Source organism: Notolabrus celidotus, chromosome 3 (genome assembly GCF_009762535.1).
Source record: "Notolabrus celidotus isolate fNotCel1 chromosome 3, fNotCel1.pri, whole genome shotgun sequence".
In the NCBI taxonomy this organism is placed as follows: domain Eukaryota; kingdom Metazoa; phylum Chordata; class Actinopteri; order Labriformes; family Labridae; genus Notolabrus; species Notolabrus celidotus.
Window position 1 is genome coordinate 609,415 of NC_048274.1, and position 22,046 is coordinate 631,460.

Sequence of the window (22,046 nt, forward strand, 5' to 3'; positions counted from 1 at the left end):
AGGATCCTAAATGTTTTCTTATCCACAGTTCTGAATAGACTTCATCACATCACCCCTGTCCCCCAAAACCTCCACTGACTCCCTCACTCATGGGACCTAAAGGGGATTGATGGATTGATTGATTGTCATTTTCTTGCAATGACTCCAATCAAACGTCGTGTCCTTGTTTCCTGGAAACTTCACTGTTGAACTAAAGAAGCAGCAGAAAGAGGAGCGGATGGAAATCTGCCACTGTAATAACCCAGCAGAAGGAGACAAGGCCGTATCAGCCCGAGCAGCCCTGCCAGATACCAGACATCTGTTTCTGTGTACTCTACCTTCAACCTTCATCTCTCCCTTCCTCCTCTCCGTGTGCCAGATCCACGCCAGGCAGAGGGGATTATGGGTGGGCAGAGTTCACAGACTGTTCATCCCTTCTGCCTTTATCACAAGCGCAGGGCTGCTATCGCCAGCTGAGCAGCACATCCAGCTGTTAACACTCGCGCACACTTTGTGAATGCTCCGGCACAGCGCCCGTAATCCTCTCTGATTCAAACCGGGACTCAAGTCCAGTATTGTGGGATGTTCTTTTTTTACACTGGGAGAAACGGGGAGGGGGGGGTCATGTCAATTACATCTCAACCAGCACAACAGGCTAACAATGAAACAAAGAAACAGATTGGCACCCACGGTTTATTTGTAATAATTACTGGGACAGGGCTCGTGTTATTAAAACACCAGTTTGGGTTGTGTGAACTTTTTTGATTGGGCGCCATTGTTCTGTGACTGAAATCCCAACCTTCTCACATCTGTCAATCAAAAGTTTGGAGTCCATTTCACAAGTGACACATCCCTCACAAGCTGATAACACTGGGCGAGAATACTGGATGCTGATTGGCTGCTGGGTGTGCATTAATCCCTGATGATGGATTCGCATGAAGTTGTTCCAGTGAAAATGTTGACTGTTGTAAGTTTAATAATAATAATAATAATAATTCATAGAATTTATATAGCGCTTTTCTCAGTACTCAAAGTCGCTTTACATAAGATGAAAACTAAAGAAAGAAAATAAAACACATAAATAAAAACAAACAAAACAGGGACAGAGGTGGGGCGGGGGGAGAGGTCATGTGTGGTATGCTTTTTGGAACAGGAAGGTCTTGAGGTGGTTTTTGAAAGAGAGGAGAGAGTCAGAGTTACGGATGTGTGGAGGGCGAGAGTTCCAGAGAGTGGGGGCAGCGATGGTAAAGGCTCTGTCCCCCCCAAGGTGCGGTGCTTGGACTTGGTGATAGGGGACAGGAGGTTGGCATCTGATGATCTGAGGCGGCGAGATGGGGAGTGGCGTTTGAGGAGGTCGGTCAGGTAAGAGGGGGCGAGGTTATTGAGGGCTTTGTAGGTGATGAGCGGGATCTTGAAGTGGATTCGGTGCTGAATGGGGAGCCAGTGGAGGTGCTGAAGGATGGGTGTGATGTGGGCTCTGGGTGAGTAAACGGGCAGCTGAATTTTGGACACATTGAAGTTTTTTGAGGTCGGTGGAGGGGAGGCCGTAGAGGATGCTGTTGCAATAGTCCAGTCTGGAGGTTATGAAGGCGTGGATGAGGGTAGAATTGCTATTGCTATTGCTATTACTTGAAACAGTGACAGCCTTGGTAAAGACATTGATTGACACATGTATAAATCAGTCATGCAAGTATGGTGCACCGTTTTGGTAATTAAATTGGTTAAAATCAGGACAGGTGTTCTCCATAACTGGGACATGTTAGTTTTTGATAGTTATTTGTTGGGATTTGGGACACAGAGCTTGAAAATGGGACAGTTGTGGTTGAACTAGGACGTCTGGTCACCCTGATCTAAGAGAGGAAACTGAAGCATCAGGGGATTCAATCAGAGCCTCTGTTTGCAGTAAATGTAACCAGATAACAAGCGAACTACAAGAATGAAAAGCTTCAACATGTCTTAAACCTTTTTATGTAACATGAAAACTTTACATCCACGAGCAGCACCAAGAATTGTACACCATTGAAACTAAAATCTGATTTACAAAGCATGCACACACCCATAAAAACTTGCAGCAGCTCTGTGAAGTTCGCTCTTGTTCTGCGTCCGATTTCTGGAGAGGAGCTGTCGGCATCTCTGCTCTCATCCTGACAGAGCTCAGAATCATCCACACATCAATCAATCAATCTTTATTAATATAGCGCCAAATCACAACAAATGATCTCCTCAGACTCTTTCCAAACAGAGCAGGTCTAGACTGTCAAGACCCAACATCAAGACCGGATCAGATCCAGTCCCATCTTACAGACAGGACTCAGTCTGATCTCATCTTAATCCACCATGAGCAGAGCACTTTGCAGCATTTAGCAAGTTACAGTGGCAAGGACAAACTTCCTTTAACAGGCAGAAACCTCCAGCAGGACCAGACTCATGTTAGACACACATCTGCTGAGACCGTGTTGGAGAGAGGGATAGAGGGAGATGAAGAGAGAGAGAGAGAGAGATGATAGTGGGGAGACGGATAGTAGTAGTTGTAGCAGCTGGAGTCTGGCACGTCCACAGCAGCAGAGATCCAGAGGAACCTACGAGACAAGGGAGCTCAGGGACTCCAGAAAGGTCTATGGTTAGGAACTTTAATAGGACTGGGATGTGATATAAGTTTCATCTTTTATGTTCTTCCGTTTCTTCCTCAGGGTGTTGTCTTGGTGGAGCTGGAGTTTTTGGACTGTCTGTTTTGTTTTCACTCCATAAATCATCAGTCATCAACTCTTTAACTGCTGCGACTGACAGCCTGCACTCCCTCCTGTTTCTCACTTCTACTTTTCCCTCTCTCCCAAACAGAAATGCATGCGGTTCAACCCCAATGGGACCGTGTGGGTCGCCAAGCAGCGCATCCTGTGTACACTTAATCAGAGCCTGAAAGACGTCCTCAACTATGGCCTGTTCCAGCCAGCGAGCAACGGGAGGGACGGAAAGTTCCTGGATGAGGAACGCACCCTTCGGGAATACCCCCAGCCGATCAGCAAGGGGGTCCCTGCTCTGGAGGTAAACTGTCTTAAATTAGAGGCAGGGGAAAAAATAGACTTACTTGCATTCTTTCTAATGGCCAGCAGGGGGAGACTCCACTGGTGGCTAAGAGACAACACACTCACCTCGTTATAGAAAAATCCTAGTGGGTTTGGGTCTAAATTGAAGGATTAAGGATTAATGTTGCAGTCGTTAAAGCCTGGTTCAAAACATTCTGAACCTCTTCGTTCTTCCATCCATCCATCTTCCTCCGCTTATCCCGGTCCGGGTCGCGGGGGCAGCAGCTTCAGCAGGGAAGCCCAGACACTCCTCTCCCCGGCCACTTCCACCAGCTCTTCTGGGAGGATACCGAGGCGCTCCCAGGCCAGCTGAGAGATATAATCTCTCCAGCGTGTCCTGGGTCTATCCCAGGGTCTTCTCCCAGACGGACATGCCCGAAACACCTCCCCAGGGAGACGGCTGGGAGGCATCCTGACCGGATCCCCGAACCACCTTATCTGGCTCCTCTGGATGCAGAGTAGCAGCGGCTCTACTTTGAGTCTGAGCTCCTGACCCTCTCTCTAAGGCTGAGCCCAGACACCCGGCGGAGAAAGCTCATTTCGGCCGCTTGTATTCGCGACCTTGTTCATTCGGTCACTACCCACAGCTCGTGACCTTAGGTGAGGGTTGGAACGTAGATTGACCGGTCAATCGAGGGCTTTGCCTTCTGGCTCAGCTCTCTGTTCACCACGATAGACCGGTACAGCGTCCGCATCACTGCAGACGCAGCCCCGATCCGTCTGTCAATCTCACGCTCCCTTTTCCCCTCACTCGTGAACAAGACCCCGAGATACTTAAACTCCTCCACCTGGGGCAGGGACTCTCCTCCTACCTCTTCGTTCTTTAGATCCCAAAATATCTAAAGAATATGGCCAGATTAAAGGTGACATATCACACTTTTTTCATCAACATATATTGGTCTAAGAGGTCCCCAAAACATGTCTTTAAAGTTTATGATCAAAAAAACACTTTGAAATCAGATTTTGGTCTGCATGAAAAACCCTCTTCTTCAGTCCTCCTCAGAACAGGCTGTTTTCTCTCTGACCACGCCCCCTCAGGAAGTGGGTGTGGCCTCGGCTGTCCAGCACGTTGATCTAATGTTTACATGTTGGCTGAATATACACGGCTGCTCACAGACCCGCGTTACTTCAACCCTCTGAATCTGATCCAGAATCTGATCCTGACAGAGAGGCGCCTGCAGCAGGACCTTTCTGAACCATTGGTCACAGATTTAGTGTTTCTTGTTATTTTATTTGTCAGTATGTCGACGTGTGTCTTGGTACACAGCTACCAACATGTAGCTATGTGGCTATGCTAACTAGCGCTAGCACTTATCGATGACAAATAAAAATCATCCACTAGATCTTCAAATCTGCAGACGTGGGGAGTAAAACCGACCTTTGTGTTTATTAAGACAGCTTACAACTAGCATGCCTCCCTCCTAAGCTCCTTGTTAGCACACATGTGTGCAGGGAATGAAAAACGGAGGAGGGGTTGAGTTGTATTTTATACAGTCTATGGGCTGAACAAGCTCCGAGCTCTGACTTCCTGTTACAGACCGGATGGCGTTGTGACGTATGAAAAACACTGAAAACTGAAACGGCTGGTTTCAGCACACATTTACAGAAAGGTGGAGAAATCAGAACAGGGGCAGAATGGATTCTTTTACTTTTCAGGGGGTTTGTAGACAGGGACACATATTTCAGGTAGAGAACCATTAAAAAGTCCATTTTGCATGATATGTCACCTTTAAAGGAAAGTAAAAGTGTCACAACATATTCATTATTTGATTATTTTGACCTTTAACGGTTTCCTATTTTCCTCCACAGTTCCGCTACAAGAGCCGAGTTTACAGGCAGCCCAACGTGGACGAGAAGCAGATCGCCAAACTTCACACGAAGGTGAGAGTCCGTCTCTCAAAGAGAAAACCTCCTCCTCCGAGTAATAACTCCAAATGAAAATGTAAGCCTGGTGTGTGTCCAGTGTCTGAAGCTCTTCAAAGCACACCGGTGATTTATTACAGCATCTCAAGAGCCAGCCTGGCCCACGAGCAGGATCCAGTTATGCAAATGTGGCAATCAACAGCGCATCACCCAGAAGTGTTTATGCCAACTGGATTCTGGCTCTCAAACACACCGGCATGCATCATTTCCTTTGTGTAAATCAAACCATCCAGGACATTTACCTGTGTAGTTCTGACATGATGAGAAAGATGAAGCAGGGAGCTCATCGTGTCGGTGCAGCGGAGGATTTCTACCGACATGACACATGCAGAATAAAAGCTTTTAGAATGAGGCTGCTAAATCTGAGATGTTAGATGAATTCATTACCTTAAGTAATATAACAACCTGAGTTACTTATAAATGTGTTTGCTGTTAAACTCTGCACACTGCCTCAGCTCTCCACATTTCTCTGACGATAAAGCGAGTCTCTAAGTCTGTGACCTCCCTCCTTTATCTCTGCCCTCCCTGGTGAATAGAATAAATCTCTACAGTAAATTGAAGATTTTTAGCCTCCTCATTGTTGTGTAAGGCTTGTGCTGCGAGGCTGTCCCATAGCTACTGTAATCCTGTCGTGCAGCCAAAGCATAAGTGTCTGTGGCAGCTCTCTGTTAGCAGCACACCAGGAAACCGTCTGACAGCTGCTCTCATTCTACATCAGAGAGCAGGACAGGACAGGGAACGCAATCAAGGGAAAATAAATAAATGCAAAGGAGGAAATTTTCTACATTTGGAGCACGCACACTCAGACGTGTTTACACTCATGAGTCAGAGCGCGTGGACGTGCCAGAGGAGAGGTTTATTACCAAAACTGTGTTGCTTTTTCTCATTTTTCTGGCCTGTCTCAACTTTTCAAAAGCTAATCCTGTTAGCCGTGCAGTCTGCTGCTCTGTGGTTGGCTGGAGCTCACACTGAGGCAGCCAATCAACCGCCAGCGTCACAACCTGTTCAGGAGAGAGAGAGAGAGAGAGGGGCATGGGCGAGAGAAAAAAATCATCCTCCACACTCTGATTCACCGAGGCTACACACACACACACACACACACACACACACACTCACAGGGACATCAAATAAATCAAACCATGATAATACAGGATCTTGCACATGAACCCGTGACCTTTGCAGGGTGTGTTTACATCAACCTGAGCGTCCCGGTTCTGATCATATTCAGGATGTGGTCTTCACATGCACACAGAGAAACATGGTTATTCATGCTCCAGGGTAAGCTTATTCTTGTTTCTGAAATCAGGATATGATGCTTCCATGCACAAACACAAGCACAAGATGCCTAAAACCGGGATACTCAAGTCCATGCAGATGCACTCATTGCCTCTGACTCATGATGGTCATATCTTTGGTCACACGAGGTCAGCCTAATGAGTTATTTTTCAGAGCATGAGACGTCATCATCGCTATCTTTAAGTGAAAGTCACAGAGGTAGAAAATTAAGCAAGTCAGTGAGGAAATAAAAACATACATTTACAGACTGTTTGCTGCATTCTCACAATTGGTCAAATCATCATCATCCGTCGTCATGGTCTCCGCTTCCACTGCTACGCTGGCGACATCCAACTTTACATCTCCACCAATTCCATAAATGCTCCAACCCTCTCCACTTTGACCAACTGCCTGACCCAAATTAAAGCTGGGGTTGGTAATCAGATTTAGATCCACTTTTTGTTCTACTGGTTAAAATGATCTTTATGTCCTGATGGTAATCAATACATAATGTGTTCTTAAAAAAGAGGTAAAAAAAAGCTGCTATCTACAGCCGGAGTAAACCTGGGAAAACACCAACCAATCACCGTTTTTTGGGACCCAAAATTTTAAACCATTCAAATCCCGTCCTGCTGTTCTGCCCGCCTCCTGCAGAGTGTACATTTCCCCGACTGCACTCTGAATCCCCGTCTCCTGCCTCTGCTTCCCCCGACTTTACTGACTGCCCCTCTCGCTCCACCTCGGGCCTGTCCCCTCTGACCTGATGAGGTGCTTTGCTCAGGACTGTAGTCCGGATCAGAGTCTCAAAAGCTCTCACCACGGGGGCTCTGACAAGCAGAAGAATGAATGACATTTAGTAAGTCCTACAGAAATGTAGATGTACTGTAGGGATGACGAGCCGATTGGTGAACACGTTGAGTTTTAATAACCGGTCACTGTCGGCCTTTACCACGCCAACAGACAAAACAACGGGGGGGGGGCGTCATTTTGGAGGAGCTCTGAGGGAGGAGGGGAGGGGTTAGACGGAGTCCTGAGGAAATGCTACATTCAAATTGATGCTAGTTTTCTGAGACTGCCAACCCCAGCTTTAAATCCTGGATGCAAAAAAACAACCTCCAACACAACTGGACTCCCATCTCACTCTGGAACAGCACATCAAGCACATCACCAAAACCACCTTCTTCCACCTTAATAACACCGCCCGTCTCCTTCCATCTCTCTCCTTTTCCACCACTGAAACCCTGATCCACGCCTTTATCACTTCCAGATTCCACTACTGTAATAGCATCCTCTACGGCAGGGGTGTCCAAACTTTTTTCAAAGAGGGCCACATTTGATGTTGTCAGAATACCTCAGGGCCAGTGGCTCCTACTGAGACTTAGGAATCATAAAAGTTAGATATGAAATATTTAATAACAATTATTTTATATTTGTTCTCAATAAATCAGTAACTAGGTAGTCCTCAGTTCTCCACAAGCCATGTACACATGAGCAAACTTTATCTTCCTCTGGAGGAAAATGTTTTTCATTCAATGTGGGAAAAATATTGTCTCATTATTTTCCTATGGCAGGATCACGATCTGGATTTCATCACACTTCTTTTTCATGTTTTTAAGACTTTTCTGACCAGCAGACAACATATTAAGAACTAAATAATTCCTTTCCTGAGTTCTGAACAATTTTTATGCATCAAATTTTGCCTTTTCTGCACCATTTCATAATTTTGATCTTGTCTTGTGTCTTCTGAACTTTTAGTGTTCATAAAAAAAAAAAAAATTCAAATCATGATAAAAACATTATTTTGAAAACCTTTCAACTTAAAGAGTTCTTGTGTTTCTTCTTTATTGGCGTCTTGCAGAATTCCCAGTGCCTTGACTTTAGACAGGAAGTCCATATGAAGCTTTTGAGACGTTTCTGGATTGACTTTAGTTTTTTTTGTGCGCTTGAAAGAAACTGCAAACGTACAGATGATTCAGAAGGTGATTAATTTCTGTCCTATAGATAACACATTTTAAGATGGAAGCTTGGGGCCATAAATAAATGGACCTTGGGCCTCGATTGGCCCCCGGGCCGCACTTTGGACATGCCTGCTCTACGGCCTTCCTTCAAACTACAATATATCCAGAACTCTGCCGCCTGCCCGCCTGCTTACCCACACCCGCTCCCGTGACCACATCACCCCTGTCCTCCAAAACCTCCACTGGCTGCTCCCTATCAAACAGCACAGTCATTTTAAAATCCTCCTCCATAACCTGGCCCCCTCTTACCTCACTGACCTGCTCCACCACTACACCGCCTCCCGTAACCTCCGATCCTCCAACGCCCACCTCCTCTCCCTACCACCTGACACCAAGCATCGAACCTGGGGGGACAGAGCTTTCTCTGTCCCCGCCCCCGCCCTCTGGAACGCCTTACCACTAAACATTAGAACCTGCCCCAACCTGTCCACCTTCAAATCACTCACTAAAACCCTCTGATTAGGAACTGCTTTTAACGTATGATTGCTTTTAAATGTATTTTCTTCATGTTTTTATTATTCTGTTGTTTTATATGATGTTTTATCCTTTGTGCAGCATCTTTGAGTTTCTAGGAAAAGCGCTTTATAAATAAAATGTACTATTATTATTATATCAATCAATCAATCAATCAATCTATCAATCAATCTATCAATCTTTATTTGTATCGCGCCAAATCACAACAAACTTTATCTCAAGACGCTTTTACAAACATAGGAGGTCTGGACCACTCTATGTCAAATTATGAACAGAGACCCAACTTCAAGACAGGGTAAGACTCAGTCTGACCCCACCTTAATCCATCATGAGCATTGCACATCGCAGTATTTAGCTAGTTACAGTGGAGAGGACAAACTTCCTTTAACAGGCAGAAACCTCCAGCAGGACCAGACTCATGTTAGACAGCCATCATGCCTCGCCTCGCCTCGTCTCTCTCCTAGAAGACGGTCCTTTGAGTCTACCTCAGATGTAACTGCATGTGGACTCTGCAGCAGGGTTAACCACAGCATTGTATTTAAGAGATTAGGGCTACACTGGGGTGATAATGGGCAGCCTAATAATCTCAATAATTGATGACATTATCCTCATGTAAACTGTTTCCAGTTTCCAAGCTGGTAAAAATATCCTCTTTTCTCTCTTTTGGCCTAAATTCAACCAAACACTTGGATTTGGATCAGGATTTGGGGCAGCACGTTGTGTTCAGGACACCCCTGCCTTTTCTCTCCTCCTCATTTATTCCTCGTCTCTCCTCTCAGTCCATTTCTTTTTATTGTTACCCATTGTCTTTCCCTTCTTCTGCCATCTCATTCTTCTCTCCTCATTTTCGGCTCTCCTTCGGGGAGCTGCTCTCTTATCTATTTTTATCGTGCGGCCTGGAAAGACAGCAGACGGGAACAGAACAGAACCGAAAGAAGCAGCCATTCACTCCTCACAATGGCCACACTCTGAATCCTGTCATCCCTCCTTCTGTTGTCTTGCCTTAAATCCTCCCTCCATCTTTAACTGTGACTCTCTCTCAGTTTCACACTGTTCTTAAATACTTCCGTTCTTCACCTTCAGTTCTGTTTGACCCTCTGCACCTTTCTCTATCTCCACTTCTATTTCAGTCTTTCTGCAGCTCTGAACTTCTTTCCTACCTTTTCTCTCACTCCCACCACCGCTTGTTCTTTCTCCTCGCTGTAATAGCTCTGTCTCTTCTCTGGGTTTTTTTTGCAGGCCAACCTGAGGAAGTTCATGGACTTCATTCAACACAATCAGGTGGACAAGGTGGGCAGGATGTTGGACAGAGGCTTCGATCCAAACTACCAGGACTCAGACACCGGTGGTAAGGACGCACAAACACCAACCCTGTCAATCAGTGAACACTCGAGGCCTCAGGTTGAGTTTAAATTGAGTTTAGCGTTAGCTCAGGGAGGCCACAAAGTCAAGCTCCGCCCACAAAACATCAGCTGTTCTTAGCGCCCCTTTCAGGTGACATCTACGCATCCAAGTGGTAAATAGCAAAATGTGCTTCTCTTGCTTTTAAACCCACCTCCACCCAGCTCCTCTGTGTTATAGTGTAATCATAATGAAATAGTGTAATTCATGACTTTCAAGGTGGAAAAGCATACTTGATAACAAATCAACTTTTTATTTTGGGAAATAAACTCACAGAAAAATTAGATTTTGTAACATCAATTAAATATTATGGGTCACTCATTACTTTTTGAAAACATGCAACATGCAAAAAGAGTTGTGATGGATCATAAAACTGTTGTGAGGATTGCATTCACAGTTTAGAGAAAGTTGAGACTTGTTCTTAATTTGTGCATCAAAATTGTGTGTACCCAAGCGCCCAAGACGCAGATTCTCACGAGAGCTGATGGGTTCCCTTCAAACGCCCCTTCAGTCTGTCTTCATTAAACAAGGTTGAGCTTGACTACATTGAATGGTAAGATAAGATAAGATAAGATATTACTTTATTGATTTATTGGCAAAGCCAGTTACACTAAAGGGGGCGGGGCTAACTTCCTAGTGAAACTGATAGCTGGAGTCAAAGGTTTTCAGAACTCAGCAGATAATCCTCCTCACTCTCTGTCCTCACAGTGAGCTCCTGTTTATTCCTGATCCCAGGTAGAGTCACAGAGCTCGGGGAAGCTGCACAGAGATACAATCAATGCCTCCTATAATTTCAAGATGAATGAACCTCCACTAGTCTGTTTGACACATCATACCTCATCGGAGGATCTGCATGCTGATTGGCTGTTGCTGCACGAATGATTCGCTTGAGTTCAGATTTTTCAACTCTCCGGAATTTGTGCAAATTCGCCCAAATAATTCGCTTAAATTGAGCAAATCCCACCCAGTTTGAATCTTTCACACTGTCCGAAAAAAGTTGCTAAAGTGATGAAATAAAACCTGAAATCTCAAATCCCCCCCCAAAAAAAAATTGTGATAGCTCATCGGTTGAATCATCCAATGCCCCTCAAGCTGTGGCTTTGCCGTCATAATGGAGACATAATTCAATTCTTGGGCTGGTACACTGGCTGCAGGGGTCGTGACCTGGGCTTACAAGAACTTGCATCTGAATGTCCCTTAACATGAGGCTCTATGGGGAGTGGCTCACTTTGGAGGCAGCCTCTAGTGGACACTTGAAGAACTGCAGCGTCCGGCTCTTGAAAAAGTAAATTTTTGATGGGACGAGGAAGAGAAACCATTATGATTACTGCCTCAATTAATTTATCTCCACATTTTTCTGTACTTTAAAGGTGACATATCACGCTTTTTTCATCAACATATATTGGTCTAAGAGGTCCCCAAAACATGTCTTTAAAGTTTATGCTTATAAAAACACTTTGAAATCAGATTTTGGTCTGCCTGAAAAACCCTCTTCTTCAGTCCTCCTCAGAACAGTCTGTTTTCTCTCTGACCACGCCCCCTCAGGAAGTGGATGTGCCCTCGGCTGTCCAGCAGGTTGATCTAATGTTTACATGTTGGCTGAATATACACGGCTGCTCACAGACCCGCGTTACTTCAACCCTCTGAATCTGATCCAGAATCTGATCCTGACGGAGAGGCGCCTGCAGCAGGACCTTTCTGAACCATTGGTCACAGATTTAGTGTTTCTTGTTGTTTTATTTGTCAGCATGTCGACGTGTCTTGGTACACAGCTACGAACATGTAGCTATGTGGCTATGCTAACTAGTGCTAGCACTTATCCATGAAAAATAAAAATCATCCACTAGATCTTCAAATCTGCAGACGTGGGGAGTCAAACCGACCTCTACCAGAAAGGCGGGACCTTTCTGAAGGATTGGTCACAGATTTAGTGTTTCTTGATGTTTTATTTGTTAGTATGTAGACGTGTGTCTTGGTACACAGCTACAGCTACAGCTACAGCTACAGCTACAGCTACAGCTACAGCTACAGCTACAGCTACGACATGTAGCTGTCTAGCTATGCTAACTAGCGCTAGCACTTTTCCATGATAAATAAAAATCATCCACTAGATCTTCAAATCTGCAGACGTGGGGAGTAAAATCGACCTTTGTGTTTATTAAGACAGCCTACAACTAGCATGCCTCCCTCCTAAGCTCCTTGTTAGCACACATGTGTGCAGGGAATGAAAAACGGAGGAGGGGTTGAGTTGTATTTTATACAGTCTATGGGCTGAACAAGCTCCGAGCTCTGACTTCCTGTTACAGACCGGATGGCGTTGTGACGTATGAAAAACACTGAAAACTGAAACGGCTGGTTTCAGCACACATTTACAGAAAGGTGGAGAAATCAGAACAGGGGCAGAATGGACTCTTTTACTTTTCAGGGGGTTTGTAGACAGGGACACAGATTTCAGGGAGAGAACCATTAAAAAGTTGATTTTGCATGATATGTCACCTTTAATTCTGGGTGGATATTTTTGTTAAGGCTTTGTTTGCTTTATGTTAAAGTCAGTTAATAAAGTGCTTTTTATGATTATTTTTTAATACTTTTTATTGTTTGTCTTGTGAAGTTCTTTTATTTTATTACCAGGGTTGAAATCAATCAAACATTAGCTTCTTTGGGTTCATGTTGGCACCTTTTAATGTGTACTTTTGAACACACTTTCAAAACTTGGGTTGATTCTCAATATCCACTGACTCAGAGGAATATATAATAACTCCAAGTAATGACTCCACAGTGAGTGAAAGTATCACTGGCAGGTCGTTTCACTCTGCAGAGTTTTATTGGAACACAGATATCTCAAACACTGGCTCCATCCGACTGGCCTGATACCAAATCAAGTGAAAGTTTAAATGTGTTTGAATCGGCGCTTCAGGAAACCTCAGAGAGAGGCAGCAGCTTCTCGTCGGTGGAGCTGTGAGGGTAAACCGTGCTGTAACAGAGATAGCTGCTCAGGCTCGGTGCCTGATACAAAAAGCTCTGCTAAACGCCAGAAAGATACCGCACTGCCAGCTAATGGAGCAGAGCATGTAGCCCTCCAGGCAGCGCTGAAGGATTATGTTTGTATCTTTCAGGTGTGAACATGTGAGCTGTGTATCAGGTATTCCTAAGAGGAGTGTGTGTGTGTGTATGTGTGTGTTCAGTCAGCCTGCTGAGTTATCGTAGCCACAGAGTTTTTTACACACAGCCTCACTGCAGGGGGGGGGCAGAGCCTGGAGTAATGAGCTGTGTCCTAATATCAGTGTGTTCCCAACACAGCTTACAAATGTTCCAGAAAGACGGAGTGAGCAGGTGTTTCATGCAACGCTGGGTCAGGATTAGATTTATAAGACCGCACAGACCCTCCACAGATGAGAGTCCTGCGTCAGGGGAGACCGCAACCTGGCAAGACTAACAACACATTATCTCCACACATGCACAACCACTCACCTGCACTCCACTTGATTTGTTCTGGAGCTTCTGCTCAGAGTAGATTTCAGATGTTGTTGTTGAACTGGAGCATCTTTCTCGACTGCAGCTTATTCAGACAAACGACTGTGAGCACAGAACGGGCTGAGTTAACGAGGGTCATCGTGCAACGCTTCTGTTGTCACATTAACATACTCTCTAGAACGTGCATTTTATGTAGTCTTAGGGATGCAACACTCAGTAACGTCTTAAAGGATGCAAAACAGACGTTTGATTTTGCTGAGTCATGCTCAAATTCCACCTGATCCGTGTCATCCGGTCTGTCTCTGATCTGTCACAGCACCAGATCTGATCGTTTCTATTCTAGTCAATGTGTTAACTCCCACTGGATCCGCTCCGTTGCGTTCCGGCTGCGTCTCTGATCCGGCAGGTTGGAGCCCTCCCAGTGGTGGTTCTGGGGATGGGCCAACATGGGCCCCTGTAAAACTGAACCTGGACCCACCTGTGGCCCCGCCTCCACACCAAAATGATATTATACAATAAAAAGTATCAGTATCAGTAGTTCAGTATTGCACTGATGTTACAGGTGGAACACATGCGTGTGGCACTTGGTTCCAGTCCCTTAGAGCGCTAAGGGACTCATGTTGAGTGTAAACAGCCAATCAGCTGCTGTCAGTCTGCATGTTGATCTAGTACACAGTAGTATATATGTCTAGTATATGGGGATGCACTGATGTTTTGCCAGATGGTTCTCAGCCAGTCCTCGCCCTTCTCAGTCTTTTTTGTCAGGGTTGAATGTGTCCCTCTGACAACACCCTTGGCCCCAGCCTGGCCCCCCCAGTAAAACTGGTCTAGAACCGCCACTGAGCCCTCCGGATCAGATACAAGACTTCTATTTGTTGCCGGATGCCGGAGCACGACGCATCAATCTCAACAGAGCAGATGGAGCGGGACAGGAAGTCAGGTTTCACCAAAACAAAATGAAAACATCCGGTTAATTTTCAGAATAAAACACTCTGTGTTATCACCAGATCGTATTTCACTTAACTACAACAACAAACCAAAGTCATGATGAGCGGAGCCAGGCCTGGAGTCAACAGGTCAGAGGTTTTCAGAGGACCAGAAAGACAACATGGATGAGGAGAGGAGGAGGAGGAGAGTCCTTGATTCAGTGATTACTGCGGGGGAAACCTCAGTCACATGACTCCAGCTGTCCAGAGGTCCTGCTCCGTGCTGCGTTCTGAAAACACAGGCGGTGGGTGTTGAAGGACGATAGAGCACGGAGCTGGTCCGGACACGGATCTGGTGGAACTTAATCTGCTTGAAAAGATCGTGGTTAGTTTTTGAATTATTGTGAGCTGCACACAGCAAGAAGGTTCCTGGTTCAAATCCCCTGCCTTCCTTTGTGGACTGTGCATGCTGTCCCTCTGCACACTCCAGCTCCCTCCCACAGTCCTGAGACACTCTCATGAGGTCAGGTGGGAACTCTTAAAGCTGGGGTTGGTCGTCAGATTTAGATCCACTTTTTGTTAAACTGGTTAAAATGATCTTTCTGTCCTGATGGTAATCAATACATAATGTGTTCTTAAAAAAAGAGGTAAAAAAAGCTGCTATCTACAGCCGGAGTAAACCTGGGAAAACACCAACCAATCCCTGCCATCAGGAGCCAAATGATGAAACCAATCAGATCCCGTCCTGCCGTTCTGCCCGCCTCCTGCAAAACGTCCATTTCATGTTAGTTTGTGTTTTTAACTTTCACTATGAGAATGTTTTGGTGTTTTCTTACCGCTGAGTGAGACAAGAGTTGACGTAGTGCAAAACACAAATGATGTGCTGAGGACCGGTTTGGAATCAGTCACCATCATATGGTCGCTCGTGCATGTGAGCGGGGGAGGCGTCGTTTTGGAGGAGCTCTGAGGGGAGGGGTTAGACGGAGTCCTGAGGAAATGCTACATTCAAATTCATGCTAGTTTTCAGTGGCTACCATCCCTAGCTTTAATTGTCGTGTTGTAACCCCGCCTCTCGTTTAATGACAGCTGGGAACCGGTCGTTGAGTGGCGACATTTGGCACCAGCACAGTCTCCCCCTGCTGGTCATTAGAGAGAATGCAGGTTTAAGGCACTTCTGCATCACTGAGGCTGTTGTTTTGTTTTTATTCCTCCCTTGGTTTGAATCCATCTTAAGCTTGCAGAATCGGACTCACTCAATTCCTCGAGCTCACCCCGTTCTGGACTCTGTTATCAGCCTTATTGTCTTTTGGATGAGTATCACACTCAGGGGGAACAAGAGCAAGCGATCCATAGTATCGACAGTGAACACTTAAAGCCTGTACTTTGAACACCACAGGGAGGATGAGGAAGGAGTCAAGATCAGAGCGGTGTATGATGAGTCACCGAAGAGTCAGCTGTGCTTAAAAGACGGGAAAACAATCAGGCGGTGATGAAGAGCACTCGGTGCACTCGGTGAGACGTCGACTTCAGAAAGAAGAAAAGAAGTCCTCGTCTCTGAAGTGGATCCTTTACGTTCGGCGTCTCTTTCCTCTGTGAGCCGAGAGATGGGTTACCTTTCAGTGATTTCAGAAAAGCTGTTGTTCAATCATCTAAAGCATCGAGTGATTAAAAGCTCATTACACTCATTTAAAAACTCAGCGCTGGTTCACCTCAGCATTAAAGGTGACGATCATGTTTATTTATGACCATTTAATGAATAGGTCGAGAGTATCTCGGCGGTGCAGGCGCTCTTATCGCAGCAGATATTGAGTGGACAGAGAAAAAACAGTCCATTGAGCCAAACGCAGGTGGAGCTGAGAGGAGGAAGGTTATTAAGCAGAGAATTGAGGTTGTTTTAAAGGGCTTGGAGAGCCGTTGTTAAATGAATGCCTTATTGCTGATGGGGAGAGGCGTCCCTGCAGAGTGGACTCTTGTTACTCCGCTCTTACAAGCGATTGATTTCAGCTGTCCAGGAAAAGCTCTCCATGTGATTAACAGAGGAGATAGAAACACTCCTCCCTGCTTCATGTATGTGCGGACTGAGCAGTGAAGGCCTCACAGGAACTTTCCCACGAGACAAGGAACCTTAAGAGGTTTTTACTGCGTTAGCACTTCAGGGACTGGGGACTAAAGACATTTTCTGGTCTTAATTTTCCCCCTTATGCACCAAATGGTCCTTACTAACTTTGCAGCTCTGGGCATTTCTGATGATCAAGCAAAGGAGCATGCAGAAAGTGCTGCTTTTAAACACAAGTACCCCTTTTCAACCAAGGCACTTTCAGGGCCGGGTTGGAGCCGGCGCTCAATTGAGAACCGTTTTTTCGTGTTTCAACTGCAAGTGAGCCGGTTCCCTGCTGGGAAAACTGTTTTCAGAGCGGCTCCAACTCTTTGCTGGTCTAGAACCGGGAACTGCTTACGTCAGGGGCGAGGGGCTGGGTTGCCGTGATCAAAAACACAAACCAAACCAAACGTGTTCCCGCCATCGTCCTGCAGTGAAAACATACAAGAGTCTAAAGCCCCGTTTCCACCAAGCGGTTCAGTTCGGTTCGTCTCAGTACGGCACGCATTTTGTGGCGTTTCCATTGACTGAAACCGGGACAGGTCCCCAAATTACTGAGCCGTACCATCCCACTTTATGGTCCCCTTCTGTTGGGGTGCCAGACGTACCGATCCGACCCCAGAAGGTGGAGCTAGAAACACTGCAGTCCGTTGATTGGTCTAAAGAATCGTCACTTCCTGTGTGACAGCGGTCATAAAGAACAACACATAACCCCGCCATGTTTAAATCTTCAGTGGACTTGTTACAATGTTACAATGTCATTTAGCAGACGCTTTTATCTAAAGCGACGTACATACGAGAACAAGAACAACACAAGCAAAGATCTAGACAAGAGGAAACAAGATCAGTAAGAGGAACAAAGTGCTTCAAGTCCATTTGGGTGCAGGTACTGCCAAGCAGTGTAAAGGCAATGCACAAAGTAAATAAGGAACATCTACAATGAAGCAACCAAACCATTTAAGACCTTCCATTATCATCATCAACAATTAACATCACCACAATAATGACCAAAGTACCAAGTGCTGGGTCACTCCAGACCTGAACACAGAGTCCCAGAGTAGAGCAGGACAGTGTGAGTCAACTGTAGCTGGAAGACATGATCTGCCACTGGGGACAACAGTGGAGAAAAGTCTAGCTAAGTGCATAGTGCTTCCTAAAGAGCTGGGTCTTTAGCTGTCTCATTTTGAGGCCTTGTGTGTTGGTAGCGGGAGATAAGGGCAGTAGACCTGGATGAGGGGTTCCAGGTAAACTGGAGCGGTTTTGGTTCCTGCTTTGTAAGTCATGATTAGAGTGTTGTATCTGATGCGAGCTGCAACTGGAAGCCAGTGTAGCTGCATGAGCAGGGGAGTGACATGAGCTGTCTTAGGCTGGTTGAAGACCAGACGTGCTGCTGCATTCTGGATCATCTGCAGAGGTTTAACTGTGAATGCAGGGAGGCCTGCCAGTAGACTTCAGGAAGATAACTTCTTTTGTTTGGAAAATGGCGTCAAGAAACAGCGTTCCATGGTCGACTGCGGAGGTGCAGACTCTCCTCACGTTTTTCTTCTTCGTTGCACAGTGTACCGCGCTGCCATGACGTCACGCTATTACGTAGCTGACGCGGCTATCGGAATCAAGCTTACACACCGCCCACCAAGTAGAGCACGGTTGGCTGTGGAAACGCAAACAGGATCAGGTGTTACCGATCCAACCCGTACCAAACTGTACTGATCCTTACCAGACCGCTTGGGGGAAACAAGCCATAATGGATTCTGGGACCTCATGTGATTAAGATAAGATAAGATAAGATAAGATATTACTTTATTGATCCCCCGGGGGGGAAATTCAGTTGTTACAGCAACCCAGACATAAGTACAATCAAGAAAGAAGTTTTAATAAGTAAAATAAAAATAGATAAATAAAGCTAGAATACAATTTAGATATATACAGTGTTACAAATGGAATTTAGATTAAATAGCAGTAATTACAGGCAGTATTAAAAAATGTTTCAGTAGTGACAGGTTGACATGGTGTGATTATGGTTGGTAATGACAAATTAAGCAATAAATAGAAATAATATTTGTATGTAATATGATCATGAGTTGTACTTAGAATAGTAATGTAATATAACATAATATAATATAGCAAGATAATTATATAATACAGTATATTATACATTATAATGCCAGCAGCAGTCAAGAGAGAGTTCGGGATGGGATGATGGAGTGTGACAGACAGAGCAGGGATGGTATGGATCTGTTCATGGGGGTGGGTGTCAGGGTGTCAGTGGTCAGCATGGTGCAGTCTGTGGCCTCCGTTAACAGTCTGATGGCGGTGGGCACAAAGGAGCGCCTGAAGTGTTCAGTCTTGCACCGTGGTGGAATGATGCGCTGACTGAACGAGCTCCCCATCAGCCACAGCTCATCATGGAGAGGGTGAGAGGATGTTGTCCAGGATGGCTCTCAGTTTGTCCATCAACCTCCTCTCAGCCACTGACTCCAGACTGTCCAGTTCTAGGCCAACCACAGAGCGGGGCCTTCTTTACCAGCTTGTTGAGCTTGCTGGCCTCACCCGTCTTGATACCTCCACCCCAGCACGCCATTATGAAAAGCCAGGATGTATCCAGCGTTGGTTCGTGAGTTCAACCAGCTCCAAACCAGGGCAAGCACCAGCCCAGATTAAAACCCAGTTTGCGTTGGTCGAAAAGAGGTAAAAGTCACTTTGAAGTCCCTGAGCTCCCCTGTCTCGGATCTCAGGAGGACCAGAAAGACAACATGGATGAGGAGAGGATGAGGAGAGGAGGAGGAGAGTCCATGATTCAGTCATTACTGCAGGAAAACCTTGGTCACATGACTCCAGCTGTCTGGCGGTCCTGCTCCGTGCTGGTGGAAGTCTGGTTTGAGTTTCTCTGCTGCCAACATGATTCATGACGACTCTTTTTACATAGAAGTTCAGCAAAGACTCAAATCAAGAGCTGTGCAAGTGACTTCATTAAATAAATAATTGTCCTGGACTAGTTCATTGACCTGATTTGCATAATCTTCATGGGACTTCAGGTCATGCTGAAACACATGCAACTATAGGCCACAGGAACCATTTAGTTCCTGGATCTAAAAGTGGTACTTGTGCTTCTAATGTATCAAAACCAAATAACATTTCTGAACTATGTGACTTCCTTGTTGTCTTCCAGAGAGCCCGCTGACGTTCGCCGCTCACCTGGACAACATGGTGGAGATGATCAAAGTCCTGAGGAACGGAGGAGCTCACCTGGACTTCAGAGCCAAAGACGGCATGACGTCTCTCCACAAAGCCTCACGCTCCAAGAACCAGGTCACTCTGATGGTGAGGAAAACCTGCTCTCTCTCTCTTTTCTTTCTCTACCTCTGCACACCTGGAAGTTTTCAAACTGCAAATCAACACTCACAACCTCTGCATCATGCTCCATGATGTTTTTCTCCAACATAATCAGCATCAGGCTGTGATGCGAGCAGAACTGTCATTTAACAGCGTGATGAGATGAGAAAGAGATGAAGCGTCTGACTGTTTTAGAAATGTGAACACGGAGCAGATAAGAGAATACAAGGAGCTTACTCTGAGCTGAGAAGAGAACAATCTGTTTGATCCTCTTAACCTGTCTCACTGTGCACTTTACGAGCGTGCACTTTAATAAAGGCTCTTTATCTTTCATTATTATTTCAAATCTGAACATCTTTGATATTTTAATCTGCTCGCTTGTCTTTGAGACGGATGAAAACACTTGTAAGACTCATTTTGGAAAAGAACTTAAGAAGATGATGATTCACGTTCAAAATGTTCCAGAGGAGATTTTACCAAAAGTAACACTTCACAAATACAGATGATTCCTGTGTTGCAGATCCTGGATTATATACACTATATTACCAAAAGTATTCGCTCACCCATCCAAATGATCAGAATCAGGTGTCCTAATCACTTGGCCTGGCCACAGGTGTATAAAATCAAGCACCTAGGCATGCAGACTGTTTTTACAAACCTTTGTGAAAGAATGGGTCGCTCTCAGGAGCTCAGTGAATTCCAGCGTGGAACTGTCATAGGATGCCAGCTGTGCAACAAATCCAGTCGTGAAATTTCCTCGCTCCTAAATATTCCACAGTCAACTGTCAGCTTTATTATAATAAATGGAAGAGTTAGGGAACAACAGCAACTCAGCCATGAAGTGGTAGGCCATGTAAACTGACGGAGAGGGGTCAGCGGATGCTGAGGCGCATAGTGCAAAGAGGTCGCCGACTTTCTGCACAGTCAGTTGCTACAGAGCTCCAAACTTCATGTGGCCTTCAGATTAGCCCAAGTGCAGTACGCAGAGAGCTTCATGGAATGGGTTTCCATGGCCGAGCAGCTGCATCCAAGCCATACATCACCAAGTGCAATGCAAAGCATCGGATGCAGTGGTGTAAAGCACGCCGCCACTGGACCATAGAGCAGTGGAGACGCGTTCTCTGGAGTGATGAATCACGCTTTTCCATCTGGCAATCTGATGGACGAGTCTGGGTTTGGAGGTTGCCAGGAGAACGGTACATTTCGGACTGCATTGTGCCAAGTGTGAAGTTTGGTGCAGGAGGAATTATGGTGTGGGGTTGTTTTTCAGGAGCTGGGCTTGGCCCCTTAGTTCCAGTGAAAGGAACTTTGAATGCCTCAGGATACCAAACCATTTTGGACAATTCCATGCTCCCAACCTTGTGGGAACAGTTTGGAGCGGGCCCCTTCCTCTTCCAACATGACTGTGCACCAGTGCACACAGCAAGGTCCATAAAGACATGGATGACAGAGTCTGGTGTGGATGAACTTGACTGGCCAGCACAGAGTCCTGACCTGAACCCGATAGAACACTTTTGGGATGAATTAGAGCGGAGACTGAGAGCCAGGCCTTCTCGACCAACATCAGTGTGTGACCTCACCAATGCGCTTTTGGAAGAATGGTCAAAAATTCCTATAAACACACTCCTCAACCTTGTGGACAGCCTTCCCAGAAGAGTTGAAGCTGTAATAGCTGCAAAAGGTGGACCGACATCATATGGAACCCTATGGCTTAGGAATGGCACTTAAGTTCATATGTGAGTCAAGGGCGGTGAGCGAATACTTTTGGTAATATAGTGTATTTTACATGCTTTAGTTTCTAAAAGACGGCATTGTTCTAGTCGGTCGCTTCAGTAAGTAGCAGTGAAACCGGCTGTACAGAATCAATCCTGACAGCTCAAAGTGTGTCCACTCTAAGTTCTTGTTTTTGTCCCTGACAGGCTCAGATTGTTATTCTAAACATCTGACAACATTTCAGAAAGATCCCAACAGAGAGAGAGCTTTTAGTTCAAGAGGAAGATTGTTCTAGTTTTAGTCTTTGTTGCACAAATACTTTGATGGATCTGAATCAAGTTTGATTAAA

General features: G+C 45.5%; 1 protein-coding gene across 1 annotated transcript in view; it reads left to right on the top strand.

The window, feature by feature from the left end:
• Positions 1-22,046, top strand: part of LOC117810434 (SH3 and multiple ankyrin repeat domains protein 2-like) — a 284,015-nt gene that overhangs the window by 14,050 nt on the left and 247,919 nt on the right. Inside the window, 4 exon segments of the mRNA XM_034680270.1 lie at positions 2,818-3,021; positions 4,872-4,943; positions 9,992-10,100; positions 19,821-19,972. Coding sequence (XP_034536161.1) covers positions 2,818-3,021; positions 4,872-4,943; positions 9,992-10,100; positions 19,821-19,972 — 537 coding nt within the window.